This window comes from Microtus pennsylvanicus, chromosome 10 (assembly GCF_037038515.1).
Source record: "Microtus pennsylvanicus isolate mMicPen1 chromosome 10, mMicPen1.hap1, whole genome shotgun sequence".
Classification (NCBI taxonomy): Eukaryota; Metazoa; Chordata; class Mammalia; order Rodentia; family Cricetidae; genus Microtus; species Microtus pennsylvanicus.
Genome location: NC_134588.1, coordinates 49327894 through 49343075, shown reverse-complemented (window position 1 = coordinate 49343075; position 15182 = coordinate 49327894). Strand labels below are relative to the sequence as shown.

General features: G+C 45.1%; 1 protein-coding gene across 2 annotated transcripts in view; it reads left to right on the top strand.

Moving 5' to 3' along the window:
- Window positions 1-8278: 8278 nt before the first annotated feature.
- Tdrd5 (tudor domain containing 5) overlaps window positions 8279-15182 on the top strand; it is a 55980-nt gene continuing 49076 nt past the window's right edge. Inside the window, exons 1-4 of one of the 2 annotated variants that reach the window (XM_075988316.1) lie at window positions 8279-8488; window positions 9095-9330; window positions 9882-10274; window positions 12982-13178. In XM_075988316.1, the coding sequence (XP_075844431.1) occupies window positions 9099-9330; window positions 9882-10274; window positions 12982-13178 (822 nt within the window). In that variant the 5' untranslated portion in view covers window positions 8279-8488; window positions 9095-9098. The remainder of the gene's footprint in view (window positions 8489-9094; window positions 9331-9881; window positions 10275-12981; window positions 13179-15182) is intronic. The other variant, XM_075988315.1, reaches the window with a different exon arrangement.

Below are 15182 nucleotides of genomic sequence, written 5' to 3'. Positions count from 1 at the left end.
CAATAGATCCCCTGGAACAGAAGTTATAGACAACTCTGCACTGCCATGTGGATGCCAGGAATCGAACCTGGGTCCTCTGGGACAACAGCCATGCACTTAACTGCTTAACACCTATCCAACCCTTGACAATGATTCTTGTGAGCTGTAAGAGAGGGCAAATATTTCAAAACTCTGGCTCATTGAATACTTCCTGCCTAGAACAGCACAGTGAGAAAAATTCTGAAGTTGCCTTTGATTCACAGAGAAAAGCACTATGAATTTCTTGTCCACTTTGAAAGCAATATAAGCACCTATTTTCTAGTTGGCTGGGGTGACGAATGGGTGAAAGTATCTGGGGAAAAAAGGCATGATGGTCCCTGATAAAACGGCCAACTTAGCATTCTGGAGGTGGAGGAGTTGGGGAGGCAGAGCAGAGTCAGCAGTGAGCACTGTTGGCCAGCCTCCTCTATGATTACACCGATGCTGGTCTTTTCCTTCAGATTCCTTCTTAATTGAAAATGCTGCTCATGCCTTTGTTGACACTAGTCTACATAGTCATAAGACTTGAATACTTTACTCCTTCTTTGGTGAGACTGACGTCTATAGAAATGGGGCAGCTAGAAGGAGGAGGAACTCATTGTTGACTTGAGTGCAAATTGAAAGAGCTGGAAAGATTGTAAGGTGTTATACTTACTCCCATTTAGTGCCTTCAAAGAAAAGAAGGGGTGGACATATATCCAACCAGATTATTTTATGGAACATAAACAGAATTTATTGTCATCAGATAAAAGTTCAAATACCGTTTGGGACCTGGCAGCTACGAAGATGTGTTAAATTTGACTTTTTCAATTTTCAGAAGTCAGATTGACCAACTCTGGGAGAACAGCAGTGTCCAGGGTAGTGATCCAAGGCTTTGGGATGGGGATGGTGTAGATTTAGGAAATATTTCTGGTGGAAGATGACCAGCTGATATTCTGTATCTATATGTAAAGTGATATAAGTACCTGGCAGTCTCTTGAGGTTATGGAACTTAACAAAGGACAAGAGGAGATTTATTAAACTGAGCAATTTTATTTTATTTATTTTTAGTTTTTTGAGACAGGGTTTCTCTGTGTAGCCCTGGCTGTCCTGGAACGCATGCTATACACCAGGCTGACTTCGAACCCAGACAGCCTCCTGCCTCTGCCTCCTGAGTGCTGAGATTTAAAGGCAGGCACCACCAGTACTCTCTGGCAGACCCACCTCCTAGAGCAGGGATCGTTACATCACTGCTGAAATCAGCTTCCTCCTTTTGATTCGGTGCAGCTGGGTTAGAGCCTGAGGCTCTACATCTTTAACGTGTCCCTCGGTCAGCAAAAGACAGGATTCTTTATACTGAGTGGTGAACAGTGGAAGAAAAGGCAGAAAAAAAATCTAATGTGGACTGTTTATTCAAGGAGTTGGCTGAGAAGGAGACGCAAGAGAGGGATGTAGGTCAAGGGAAGTTTCCCCCCCTCCTCAGCTTGCTCTCCCTCTCTATGTAAGATAAAAATCATAGCATAATTTTATGTTATAGGAGTCTATAAAGAGATGGAAGCAGAATTGTTCAAGGATAGCCAAAGAGCAAAATCGTGGTCCAACAGATGCTATGGGGATAGAATAAAGGGGAAGGGACCACACACACACACACACACACACACACACACACACACACACGCCTGAAGGAAAGACATGGGGAGGTTAATGCAGAGGCCTGGACTGGGGCTGAGGAGGTTTATATACGAAAACTTACATTTTTAATGGGGTTAGAACACAGTCATTCTCAAGTAGTGGTGAAATGGTAGATTAAGATGTCTAAGCTGAAAAAAAAAAGATGTCTAAGCTGGAGTCAAAGGTTTGGAGTCATTTCTAGGGCAACAGACTTGAATTTGTATCAAACGGCCCAAACTGGGCCTTAATGTTAAAAAAGACTAGGGGTGGAGGGGGGGCAGGAATAATGTATTGATTCCTTCCTGACCTTCCAAATCACCACACCTTCACCATGCTCTTAAAAAGCTCTGCTAAGGCTGAGACTGTAGCTCCCAGTGCTGTGCTTGCCCAGCGGGTCAGCTGCCAACACTGTCAAAAAGCTTCCCTATCTTTTCCTGACTTTCCCAAGGCAAGAATGCTTGTAGGAGCAGCTGCAATTGAAATTTACTGCCAGCTTGGAAGCGGTGCTGGGAGACCAGGTGAGGCAGTTATTAGCAGACAGCAGGTAGGCTATGGTCTTCATAACAGACAGAGGGGAGCAAGTGGAGGCCCGACGTGCACATTTCTCTGGTTCTCTGGTGATAGATGAACTCCTCAAACAACTCAATTACACTCGTGTGTGTGTGTGTGTGTGTGTGTGTGTGTGTGTGTGTGTGTGTGTAGCAACAAAAACTGGCAAAACACAGGCTCTATGTTTCGACAGCAAAGACTTCCCACATCCCACAAAGACAAGACTTATTACCCTATTTTGAGCACCAACTCCAGGTTCCAGATCCACAGCCTTAAAATTAATTCCTTCAAGATTGAAACACTCCAGCCTGAAGGGAAGCTCTTCAGACAGGAAGGTAAACAACCCATATAGCTTCCAGGAAGTCCCCGAAACTGACCAGATTCGTCAGGATCCTCCCCCCCTCCAGGGTATCAATAAAGGTTGAAAATCCCTCTCTGATCTTACTAAGCCAAGCTGCAAAGAAGACCCTGAAACCAGAGCAGCTTCCTGGAAGAAGCAGAAACCAGCAAAGCTGCCTGCGAAAGGTTTAGACCAACTGAGTCCCTTGGAAAGGACACTCTCACTTGTTGAGCAGCCTACAGATTGTGCGGTGTGTTCCAGGCTCCCAGCTTTTGCGAGCTGTCACTCATGTTGGGATAGGCTTTGGTTACGCAGCCGTCCTTAGAGTCGCTCCTGCCTCTCTAAGTGACCCCTCATCCACATTTCTGTACAAAACCCCAATAGAACTCTTTGGTTCACCAAGCTGGTCTTTGGTGGTATTTGTACTTTGGTCTGTCGTGGGCTTCCTATCTGGGGTGAGTAGATGTGTGTGCTACATCTCCCCAAGAAAAGTTTTGTTATTCAGCCATGGCAAACATTCATCTCAGGTTTCCTCAAAGATCTCAGGAGCTCTTATGGATATTATAGGGAAGAGAAAATACCCAAACTTTTCAGTGACCACCATTTGCCAGCTCCAAAACTGATCATTTTATTCATTGTGTGCCGTCACTATCTTAAGGTCATGTGGCTTAGGCGATAAATGGCATCTTGGTCCAGGTTCACCTTTCATAGGCATAGTGGGACTGAATTTATCGTCTAGTTATGAGTCTTAGTTGCCAGGTAAATTGTTGGAATAGCAATTTTAGCAGTGGGTAGAGTTCCTACAACGGCATTTTCAGTCACGGAGTAAGGTACTTTTGTGATAGGGAACAAAGTGTTGTGGGAAAAGGTACATTGAAAGCAGTATCCCTGGAGCTCTGCAGAGGCATCGTCATAAAGGAAAGACCCCAGTGAGGTGGTCCCTATGCTGTTCCCAGCTATAGCTCTTACCAATGAAGCAACTGCAGCCTGCCCATGCTGTCTTCCAGCTCTTCCGTCCAGTAACCTTTTAAAAATTCAATCACATTTTGGTTTTGCTACCTGTTATGATTAGTTTGTCAGCTCAACACGTAGAGAATCAACGAAAGAGTGTCTAGATCAGGTTGGCCTGTGGAAATGCCTGTAGGAGACTCAGTGTTCCTGTAGGAGACATTCTCACTTTGGCTAATTGAGCTGGCATGCCCCATCCTGAATGTGAATGCCACCAACCTCTGGGCTTGAGCCCTGGACCATGTGAGAATAAAGAAACTTAGTTGATCACTAGACCTGCATGTGTTTAATTCTCTCTACACTCTTGACTGCAGATGTTACTGTTGGGAGCTTTTAGGGGCTGTGGACCCCCGGACCCTGAGTTCCCTGTGAGCTGCTTGTTTTCCCTGTGCTTGCAGCTGCTCTGAGCAAAACTACTTGCTTCCCTCTGCTCTGAGCAGGCCGCAGCTCCTCTGAGCATGAGACCTTGATGGCAGGCTGGGGGGGTCTGCCACTGAAAGACCCTGAGAGCTGGGGCGTGGCCAGAGCCCTATATAAACTTCCCCTGAGCACAATAAATTTGGCACTCTTGTCTCTGTCTCTCTGTTCGTGTGTCTTTGTATGTTTTGAAGTCCCCGGCATAGTTCCCGGCTAGCGTACTGACCTGTAGTGGCACAGGCACTATAGGCATAGTACCATATAGCATGTAGTACAGCAAGATCAGGAACTATGGATCCCTGAGAAATCACCCATAATTATATAGAAAAGAGGCATGCTTGACACTCTTGTCTCAAGGATATCCCCGTGGCCCATTCTGTCTGTCTGTCTCTGTCTCTGTGTGTATGTTTTTAAATTTTCAGCCTAGTTCCCATAGAGTGTAGCCAGTAGAGCACAGGAATGGAACCAGTGGAGTTTTACAAATGGAGGCCCTCAGGGAGATTGCCCTCTGGAATGGTGAGAGTGGATTAAAGATGGGTATGTGTGTTATGTGTGTTTGAGCAAGTCTTTAAAGAGAGAGAGTGTAGACAGATTATAAGTCACAAAAGGATGGTGTGTTACTGGGTTGTCTTTTCTGTTCTTGACTGAAGAAAGACATTTGATTCTGGGAACTGCAGAGAAAGGTATCTTGACTCTGGGATGTGGATATAAGGATTTGTTGCTTGGAAAAGAGGTTCTGCTTTTGTCTCCACAGAGGGTGAGAACCTGTGGATTTATTCCAGGCTAACGTGGTTTGATTCACCGAAACCCTCTGAAGTGTCGCTGTGAGTACCCCAAACGATACTTCACCCAACTAACTGCAGGAAGTAGTACCCTAAATGATTGTTTGCTGAAGACCGTTGGTCTGAAGAGCAGAGGGAGCCCTGGCCCCTTCCTTGGTTCCAGAGTGGCGAGCCTTCTTTCCAGAGTCCCGCTCGGCTCCCTGCACTAGTCTGGACCCAGAGCAAGCAAGGCTCAGGCCAGAAGGTGGCTGGAGCAGAGCTTTTCAAGGAGGCAGTGGTCTCTGGCTCTGTACACCCAAGATGCAGTGCAGGTGGCAGGACCTGAGGGACCCGTGCAGCTACTACCTAGGAGAAGGTTCCCGAGTGAGCTTGCTGTTCCAGCACCCAGTCTCCCCCAAGACAACTGGAAGTAATTCTAGAAGACAATGTCCCCTCTCCCAACAAAGTTTGTCCTCAGGGTTAGGGACATCACTTAGGGGTTGGTGGGGGGAAAATTATATAAGCTCAGGGATCTCTTTGGAAAAAAATGGGAGAAATTGGATGGGATAATAGATTAGTGTGAACTAATAATAATAATAGTGAGTAATGGAGTGAATACTTGTGAGCTATTATTTATATTGGTGTATATTCTTGTATATTGATACAAACTTAAATTATACATTGTTTACATTTTGAGGTCATTGTCCTCATTTGTTTCACGGTTGTTTAAAGATTGTTTAATATTCTAATATGAAGTCCTAGTCTTTAAGTTATATAGGTATTAAGAATTATAGGTCAATAGTCATTCATGTTTGTCATACTTATAGTTATGCTAATCATGTTCTTTAGATACAAAGATTGTATTCTGCATAGATAGGTAATCTTCAGAGAGCTGGAGAATATGGCACTTAACTTAGGATTCTGTTGACGTGAGACATGATTGCTCCTGGCAGCACCCGTCTATTCCCAGGAGAGTGTTGAGCACCAAAGACACGCCACTTGGAGCTTGTTTTCTTCTTGGCAAAACTGGCCTTTGGGCAAGGAACTGCCCATGCATCGACCACTGACAAAATGCACGATGTCTGGACAGGGCAAGCAGGATACAAGAAAAAAAGACTGTCAAATCTTGCCAAGACAGGGTAAGATGGTTTTGAAAATTTTCCTGCCTCTGAAAATGGTCTGTCAGTTACTCTAGGCCTTAGCCAAAGTTGGTTGCTCCAATGTTGCAAATAAGACTTTGGGTGATTGCCTAGGTAGCCAGTTGTCTCTGTCATTTGTTGCACATTTTTGGAGTTGCTTGATTGCTCTTCCTGATTACTCAAGTAGTATTATTTCCCTTCTTGGGTCTTTGATGGGGTTGAAGACTAGATAGTTGTTGTTACTTTCCTCTTGTGACTTGGCCAAGTTATTTATTATACAAGATGTAAACCCCTTAGAATAGGATAATTATTGAAACATTTATCACATGTTTCTTGCTTGATATTGTTTATGCTGTTGTAATTCTAATTTTTATACCTGATATTTGTTCTTATTGTATATAATTTTGTATTAGGCTTAGAACTTTATTTAAACAAAAGGGGGGGGTTGCTGCAGGAATTCCTACAGCCAGCAGCCTTTAAGTTACCCACCCACTTGGGCATGGCCTCTTATACTATAAATGCCGATGTAAAGCACACATCTGGCCTCTCTTCGAGCTGTGGGATTCGGTTGCTGTTCCCCGTTCGAGCAGAGGACTGTAATCTGTGAGTGTGCCCCTAAATAAATAACCATCTATTATACTCTGAGCTAGTGTGGGATTTCTTTTAAGCGTCCATCTTCATTCATTGATCATTTTAGGAGTCATTCAGTGAGTTATTTTCTGAATCTTTTATGAAAACATTTTAGTTTCATTCTTAATGTTGATTAGCCAAGGTAAAGGTGGGTAGATTTTGCTTGAATGGCAGTCTAATTTCCATTGACTTATAGCTGTAAGCAGTCTAATTTCCATTTTCTTACAGCTGTTTCTACCTAAAATCTCGATTCTTTTTCTCCTAGGCTTTGTCTAAGAAGAGATATTTTTGTTATTCTGAGGACTTGATGGGCCCTTAAAATATGAAGATATGGCCGGGTGGTGGTGGCGCACGCCTTTAATCCCAGCACTCGGGAGGCAGAGGCAGGAGGATCTCTGTGTGTTCGAGGCCAGCCTGGTCTACAAGAGCTAGTTCCAGGACAGGAACCAAAAAGCTATAGAGAAACCCAGTCTCGAAAATCAAAAAAAAAATTAATAAAATGAAGATATGTTCCTTCTAAGACTCGTCTGGAAATGTTGCAATATTTATATCCATTTTTTTCTTTAGGTTTTTTTGAGACAGGGTTTCTCTGCGTAACGGCCCTGGCTGTCCTGGAACTATCTCCAGTAGACCAGGCTGACCTCGAACTCACAGAGATCCGCCTGCCCCTGCCTCCTGAGTGCTGGGATTAAAGGTATGCATCATTACTGCCCAGTTAGGGTCCATTTTTCATCTCAGAATTTTCTGTTAATTTACTAATCAGCAACTCCTCTACTGTCAACCAAATATATAAATCTTTCCTACTTTGTTTTTAAGAGATTCTTTAATATTCCTCATTCATTGATGGCACATTTTGTTCTCTTGGAATAATCACTTAGGAACTTCGGGCAGAAGGTGTGTGTGTATACTTCCCTATCACACTCCTTCTATACAACCAAGCCGGTCTCCAACTGGGATTTTTCTTCTCTCCATCGCCCAAGTGCTAGGTGTGCATCACTTCACCCAGCTTCTGGTCTCTTAATTTGAATTCTTTGACTCTTTTAGTTTGTCCATTTACGGTTGCATATTGTTATGGGAAAGGTATTCATACCCTACGTTGCTAGTTTTTTGGGTTTGTTTTTTGTTGCTTTGGTTTCTGGTTTTTCCAGACAGGGTTTCTCTAATTAACAGTCCTGGCTGTCCTGGAACTAGCTCTGTAGACCAGGCTGGCCTCGAACTCACAGAGATTCACCTGTGTCTGCCTGTGCTGGGATTAAAGGTAAGCACCACCAACCACTACGCCGGGCTACTTGCTAGGGTTTTTATTTTTTTTTGAGTCCGTCAATTTGGCTTATTCTACAAATCTAACAAATCTATCTTCTTTAGCCTCCCAGTTCTCTTATTTCCATTGCACCGGGAACGTCCTTCATTCCAAAGGCCCGCCCACTCATCCTTTTCCGTCTTCTAGGAGTCAAGGTCGCATCCAGCTCAGCAGCGATTTTCAAGCCAGAACCAGACTCGCTCTTACTTAATCTCTTACTTAATTTTCCGTCAAATACTCGCAGACCTAAGGACCAAGCACATCTTCAGGTTTGATGAGGCGGGATGGAGGGCCACCTGTCTCGGCTTAGCCAAATCAACCACTGCAGCGGTTCCTGCCTCCCGCAGGTGCCCGCTGGCAGGACGACCCCGCCGCGCACGGGGCTGGGGCGGTGCAGCGGCCACACCTGCGTCTTCCCACGGCTTCATAGGAGGTGGGCGGGCAGCACCACCCCGCAGGGTGAGAGAGGCCACGGCCACACCCGCACGCCGGTCTGCGCTAACCGTCACACCGGCCGCGCCCTCTCGCGTGGAACGCGGCGCTCGGGGGGTCCGACGGCCTGTGGTGCGCAGGCGCGCGACACCCTGGCGGGCTCTGCTCCTCCGCGGCCCTCCCGGAGCAGCCCGGACTTGGGCAGCGCGCAACGGCAGCGCGGGTGCGGGCGAGCGGCAGACAGGTAGTGGCGGGCCGCAGAGGGATGAGGGATGCGCTACCGCCGCCCTCCGCACGCCTTCCCGTCTCGGGTCACGGGAAGGCGGAGGGGGCAGGCAGGAGGACCAGCTGGGGAGGTGCGGGACGGCGGCCGCTCGAGTAGAGCCACGTGAAAGGGGATGGCCTGCGGCTGGCTCCTGCATCTTCCGCTCGCTCCTGCATCGCTGCCTAATACTCTTGGTTCCCAAAGAGTGGCGAGAGATTCCAGCCCATACTGAGTTGCAGTGGGAAATGGCACTCCTTAGCGAGCTTGAGACGTCCTTGAGCAAGCACTGTAATCAACCTGGCCCAGCTGCGACTTCACGCCAGCCATTGGCAATCAAATGATTGGGAAGGCGTCTTCCTCCATAAAAGCTGGGCTTTGGGGTTTGTAGAGAGTGTGGCAGAAGGGTTCATGAAAACTCTTAACGGTACTGCCTCAGTCTTATGATCTATAAATTTTACAACTGATTTTTTAAAAAATATATTTTCAGGCTGGTTGTTAAAGGGCCTTTTTGTTTGTTTGTTTTTCTGCCATGGGTTTGACCACTTTCTCTCAAAAGCTTTTATTTTTCCTCCTTAAATGCTCTAGCACAATGTCTGAACAAGAGCGTATTCAGGACTGTCTGAGGAAAGAGATAAGGTCACTCCTTATTTCTACTAAAGATGGTCTGACCCCACAACAGTTGGAGAAGGAGTACCTTTTGATGGTTGGAAACCATCTACCACTCCGAATCCTTGGATATCGGTCCACTATGGAGCTGGTGTTGGATATGCCTGATGTGGTTTGTGTCTGCCCCTGTGGGGATGGTACCGTAATACTGAAAGGTACGTTTAAGATTTTGGAAGGTCTATAAGCTTTGTAATTAAAAGATATTATTCAGTATAGAGTTGTTCTAACTGTACAGTTAATCCTATATTTCAGGGTGGCGGATGTCAAAGGATGGTGGTCTTTAGCATGTTTGAGGTTATGGGCAAAGAGAAGAGCAAAACACCACCCCACCCCCAAATTTCCATGCTCCAGAAAAATGAATAGTCACAAAACTATATTTGAACCAGATCACTGGTTTTGAAATTCCTAAAACTCAGTTTAAATTTTATGAAGCACAAAAATGTCATTGTAGGCAAGTTTGGTCTTCATTAATAGTCTCAACTTCCAGGTGTCAACAGTAATCAGACAGTAGGCTCTTTGCGTCTTCTGGTAGAGGAGTTAGGAAACTGTTGGTCAGAATGAGAAAATGGTGGAGCCAGGAGCCTGGTGTTATGCTGCCTACATAGACGGCTCCTTGGAGAGAGAAAACTGCCTGCACAATTGCAGTTACAAAGAAGTGGAGTGTGGCTTTTACCTGAAAGTGACTTTTCCCCCCTTGTCTCCTTAGCCATTCCAGATGAATCCACCAAAGGAATAGCAAGTTTAGTTGCAAAGCAGAGGAGAAGCCATAAGGTCCGAAACTCCATACAGAAGGGAAGAACCAGCGTTTGCTCTGGCCGGGTGCCTTACCGGGGAAGGGTGCCGCCTATACTCCCAGCCTTTGTGAAGAGTGAGTTGAAAGACCTTCTGGCGTTTTCTCCTGTGCTCCTTTCTGACTTTGAGAAAGCGTTTGCCAGGCGCTTTGGACGATCGTTTCAGTATATGCAGTACGGATTCCTCTCCATGTTTGAAGTGCTCAGTGCTGCTTCGGATGTCATTTCTGTAGAGCAGACCAGAGCTGGCTCCTTGCTGACACTAAAAAAGAGTGCACCAGGGGAAAAGCAGAGAGGCTGGCCAGCAGGTAAGCTCGGCGGGGTGGCGTTAACCTTGGGTCATGCCCATGCACTTTCAAAAATATGGTCACTTGAGAAAGACCCGCACAAGTCAGCAGCAGTTGACACCTCAGTGTGATGGGGAACACCTCAGAAGGTTCCACCCCAGGATGAAGAGCTACAGGCAGTTAACAGCTGCAGAGAGAGAATCAGTCTTATCCAGAGACAAGCCATATGATGGGTTCCCTTTTTGCTTTTTTTTTTTTTTTTTTTTTTTTTTTTTTTTTGAGACAGGGTTTCTCTGTAGCAGCTCTGTCTGACCTGGAACTTGCTCTGCAGACCAGGCTGGCTTCTGCCTCACAGAGACCCACACGCCTCTGCCTCCGGAGTGCTGGGATTAGAGATGTGTGCCACCACTGCCCAGTTTATGATGGATTTTTCTAATCCCAAGCAGTCAGTCCTAAATATATCTATATGTGAGCAATACCAAGTGAACTCAGCAGGCTGTGTTCATATACATACGTGTGTGGGGCGAGGCGGGGAGATTAGAGGGGAGAAGGAAAGTGGAAATGATATACAGTATTTATTTATCTATAAAATTATAAAAAATGAAATTAGAAAAATTGTGGGGCTAGAGAGATGGCTCAGCAGATAAGAGTGCTGGCTGCTCTTCCAGAGGTCCAACATTCAGCACTGTGCACTTACAGTTGTCTAACTTGGGGTACAGACCATCTCACCCCCCTTTCTGGCCTCTGTGGGCATCAGCCATGCATGTGTCACTCAGACATACTTGCAGGCCAAATACCCATACACATGAAATGTTTCTTAGAAATGATTGTTCTGTGGATGAGTACATGTTAGAGCAATCCTGACATGTATAGAAAAGGAATTGAAGGGTTAAACTTCATGAGTTAAAGTTAAAATCGGTGTTTCACTTGCAAGTTGAATAATGGTTGGCAGATTAGCTCATCTGCATAAGCCTTGATCTCCAGATCTCCAAAGTACATGTAATACATGGGATTCAGAGTTTTGTACTGAGGACCTTCCATGAGACAAGGTCTGTAGAGAGCCTGCTGTTTAATAAGTTTATACTACGCGGTAGGTGAGGCTCAAGGGTGATGTGATCACTCTAGACCTTAGAACATACACTGCTCAGGGAAGGGAGCCTAGTGCAGAGAATTTCATGCCTGTTTCACTGACCCTTTCCCCAATGTCTGCATTTAGATCAAAGTAAGTGAGTCATGAGACTCAGGAATTTACAAAGCAGTGTTTAAACTGGTGGGTGATAGACTGTCTTGGAACTGTGTTGGGGGTGTGTGCTAGCTCACTCTGCCTGTCCTGGAACTCTTGGGGGTGTGTGCTAGCTCACTCTGCCTGTCCTGGAACTCTTGGGGGTATGTGCTAGCTCACTCTGCCTGTCCTGGAACTCTTGGGCAGGGGTGTGCTAGCTCGCTCTGCCTGTCCTGGAACTGTTGGGGGTGTGTGCTAGCTCGTTCTGCCTGTCCTGGAACTGTTGGGGGTATGTGCTAGCTCGCTCTGCCTGTCCTGGAACTCTTGGGGGTATGTGCTAGCTCGCTCTGCCTGTCCTGGAACTCTTGGGGGTATGTGCTAGCTCGCTCTGCCTGTCCTGGAACTCTTGGGCAGGGGTGTGCTAGCTCGCTCTGCCTGTCCTGGAACTCTTGGGCAGGGGTGTGCTAGCTTGCTCTGCCTGTCCTGGAACTGTGTTGGGGGTGTGTGCTAGCTCTGCCTGTCCTGGAACTCTTGGGGGTATGCATGTCAACCTTATCAGTGTAATTCAGGGGCTCAGATTTAGGAAAACTCAGCTGTGCCATTAAACTTAACAAGGGTTGGGTGTTTAACTTGGTGGTAGAGCACTTACCTAGCATGTACAAGACCCTGGGTTTGTTCTTCAGCACTGGAAGGAAACAGACAAAAAAGTATGTAAAGCAGTTTGCACACATTTCCTGAAGTAGATCTTCCTTCCTGGTGACTGGCTTGTTCATGTTTTCCATCCATGGCTCATCTCCATGATATCAGATATCTCAGGAGTAACTGGTGTATTTGGTAAACTTGATATTGGGGTAAAGAATGGACTAAGCTGTGATGCTTTTCAGGGATACATGCTGTGCTACAGAATACACTCCCCGATATTTATGAGAATTTAAATTGTAGGAATCCCATAACCTTACAGCGTTTTCACCTCCCAACCACCATGAGAAGCATAGTTCTATGCAAACTTCTTAGTTGGATACTGTTAGCTCTTTGAAATGAAGTACAGTTTGTTTGTTTATTTTTAAAAGATTTTATTATGTATAGTGTTCTGCCTGCACGTATGTCTGCAGGCCAGAAGAGGTCTCATTATGGATGGTTGTGAGCCACCATGTGGTTGTTGGGAATTGAACTCAGGATCTCTTGAAGAGCAGCCAGTGCTCTTAACCTCTGAGCCATCTCTCCAGCCCGAAATACAGTTTTAAAGGGTTTTTTTTCCTATAAAATGCTACTTCTCAGTCATATTCAGGAGACCTAACATGGAGTTTTAGAGAGTAGCAATCTTTTCAGGAACATAGTTTCTTAGTATTTTTTTTTAAATCAATCACTTATATAGTAAGTTTTATTGGCTGTATACATTTTTTTCCCTTAATTTTTCTTCTAAGTTGAGGCTGTTAGCTCACAGTCTTTTTCTCTAAAAATCTCTGGGAAATTGCTAGTCACTGTTTTTTCTTTTCTTCATAAAAGGTAAAATTTTTACTCAGCCGTTTAGAATGAAGCAACAGGGGTCATATTATTCTACTGGATTCCCAGTAACGAAGACTCGCTTTTCCCAACGCACTTCAAATATGGAATCACTAAAGCCAGTATTGAGCATGGAGAAGATGCCCACACTCAACACAGTGGAGACTTCAAGGCTGAACCACACTGAAAAATTAAACCAGGTAAGGTGCTGGAGGTCAGGGATAGAATTATACCAAAAATATGCTTTTGAGCTCAGTGTGTTCACTTAGACCTGACGGGAAAGTTGACTAACCTGGAGCTGGAGAAGTCGCGCCGTCATCGACAGCTCCTGTGGAGGACCCAGGTTCAGTCCCAGCACGTGGTGACTCATAACATCTGTAACTCCAGCTGCAGGGGACCTGACGTCCCCTCCTGGCCTCTGCAGACACCAGGCCACATATGTACATGCAAGCATTTACCTATACACATAAAATAATAAAGACAGAAGGTTGACGCTAGCCATTCATTGATTGTAGGTGTCACTAACCCCTCCCATTTATCTCTCCTGTTTTATTCCCTACATTGTTTCTGGGAGGTTTGGGCAGACACCTCCATGTCTGCACTTCTGTTTAGTATTATGTCATTTGATTTTTATCCTGAAGAATATATCTAATAATCATGTTATTTGTCTTATGCACATAGTTGCCTTTTGTACATTATCTTTGAAGTGTCAGGGTCACTTGCTCATTTTACAAGATTGAGTTGTCATTTTATTAAAATGGAAGAATTTTTTTTCCAAGACAGGCTTTCTCTGTGTAGCTCTGACTGTCCTGGAACTCACTCTGTAGACCAGGCTAGCCTTGAACTCAGAGAGATCCACCCGCCTCTATCTCCCAAGTGCTGGGATGAAAGGTGTATTCACCACTATAGCCTGGTGAATGGATAGAAGAATTTATATGTACTTTCTCCTGGTTTATGGTTTAACTTGTTAAATTTTTAGATTTTATTTATTTAATTTTTGGGCATCAAAGGGTGTGGTGTATTTCACAAGTAGAAGAAAGCACTGGTTTTCATTTGTATAAAATATTTGCAGCATAATAGAGCTAATTGAGAGATTTATTAACTGTTACAGTCACAGCAGGTTTCCTCATTACCAGTTTTCAAGGGATACAACTTAAACTAGTACTGTATTTCTCTGCATGGTTGAAATTAATGTTCCAGTCTTCCATGCAGCAGTATTTTGCCTGTTGAACTGGCCTGCATGGATTTGCTGTAACCTAAGCTGATGGAAGCCAACACTTTGTCTTCTTAGCTCAGATGAAGCCTTCCATGTTCACATGTGGGGCCCTTCCTCAGCACACCGCAGACCCTGCAGACAATGCCAAGAGCCGAGGCTTCTATAAAAACCGTCTGCCTCCAGCACCATAAAGGGGAGAGCGCCGGTGTCTGTTTCCATGAAGGTGATGTGGCTGTGGGCTGGGTTATCACCAGCTTAGAGTCCTCTCAGGCCACCTCCTCCCCGCCAGGAGCTTGAGATGTAGAGAGGCTGAAGGTCTTGTTCCAGTGACTCCAGGCTTTGTCTCACAGTTCCAGTTCATCATGGCAGGGCACCCCAGAAACAGGGGCTAGAGTGAACTGGTCCTCTCACAACCACAGTCAAGACCAGAGAGCAATGGATTAATAATTAACATTGGTGCCCAGTTTGCCAGCTCTGTTTTATACTGTCTAGGCTGTTCTGCCTGGGGAACGGCTCCACTCATAGTTAAGGTTTATCTTCTAATTTATATTAACACAGTCAAGACAGTCTCTTAAAGATGTTCCAAGAGGTTATAGGTTTATTTATTTTATTCTGTGTATATGAATGTTTTGCCTATATGCCTGTATGTATGTGTACCATGTGCATGCCTGGTGGCCAGGAAGGCCAGAAGAGGCTATCAGGTTCCCTGGAACTAGAGTTAGAGATGGTTGTGAGCCAGCAGGTAGATGCTGGGAATTGAACCTGGGTCTTCTGCAAGGCTGGTGTCTTAGCCACTGGACCGTCTCTCCAGCTTCACTCTTGCTTCTCTTAATCTTGCCTTCTGTAGATGGAAGCCTTTGATTCTTGGCAATCTAATTTTTTGTTTCATGTGGTTCTTGTTTACTAATCTTTACTGGATATAAAATGACAAATTCTAAATTTTTTCTCGAATTCTTGAGATTTAGATTATATATTTCAGTCTATTACC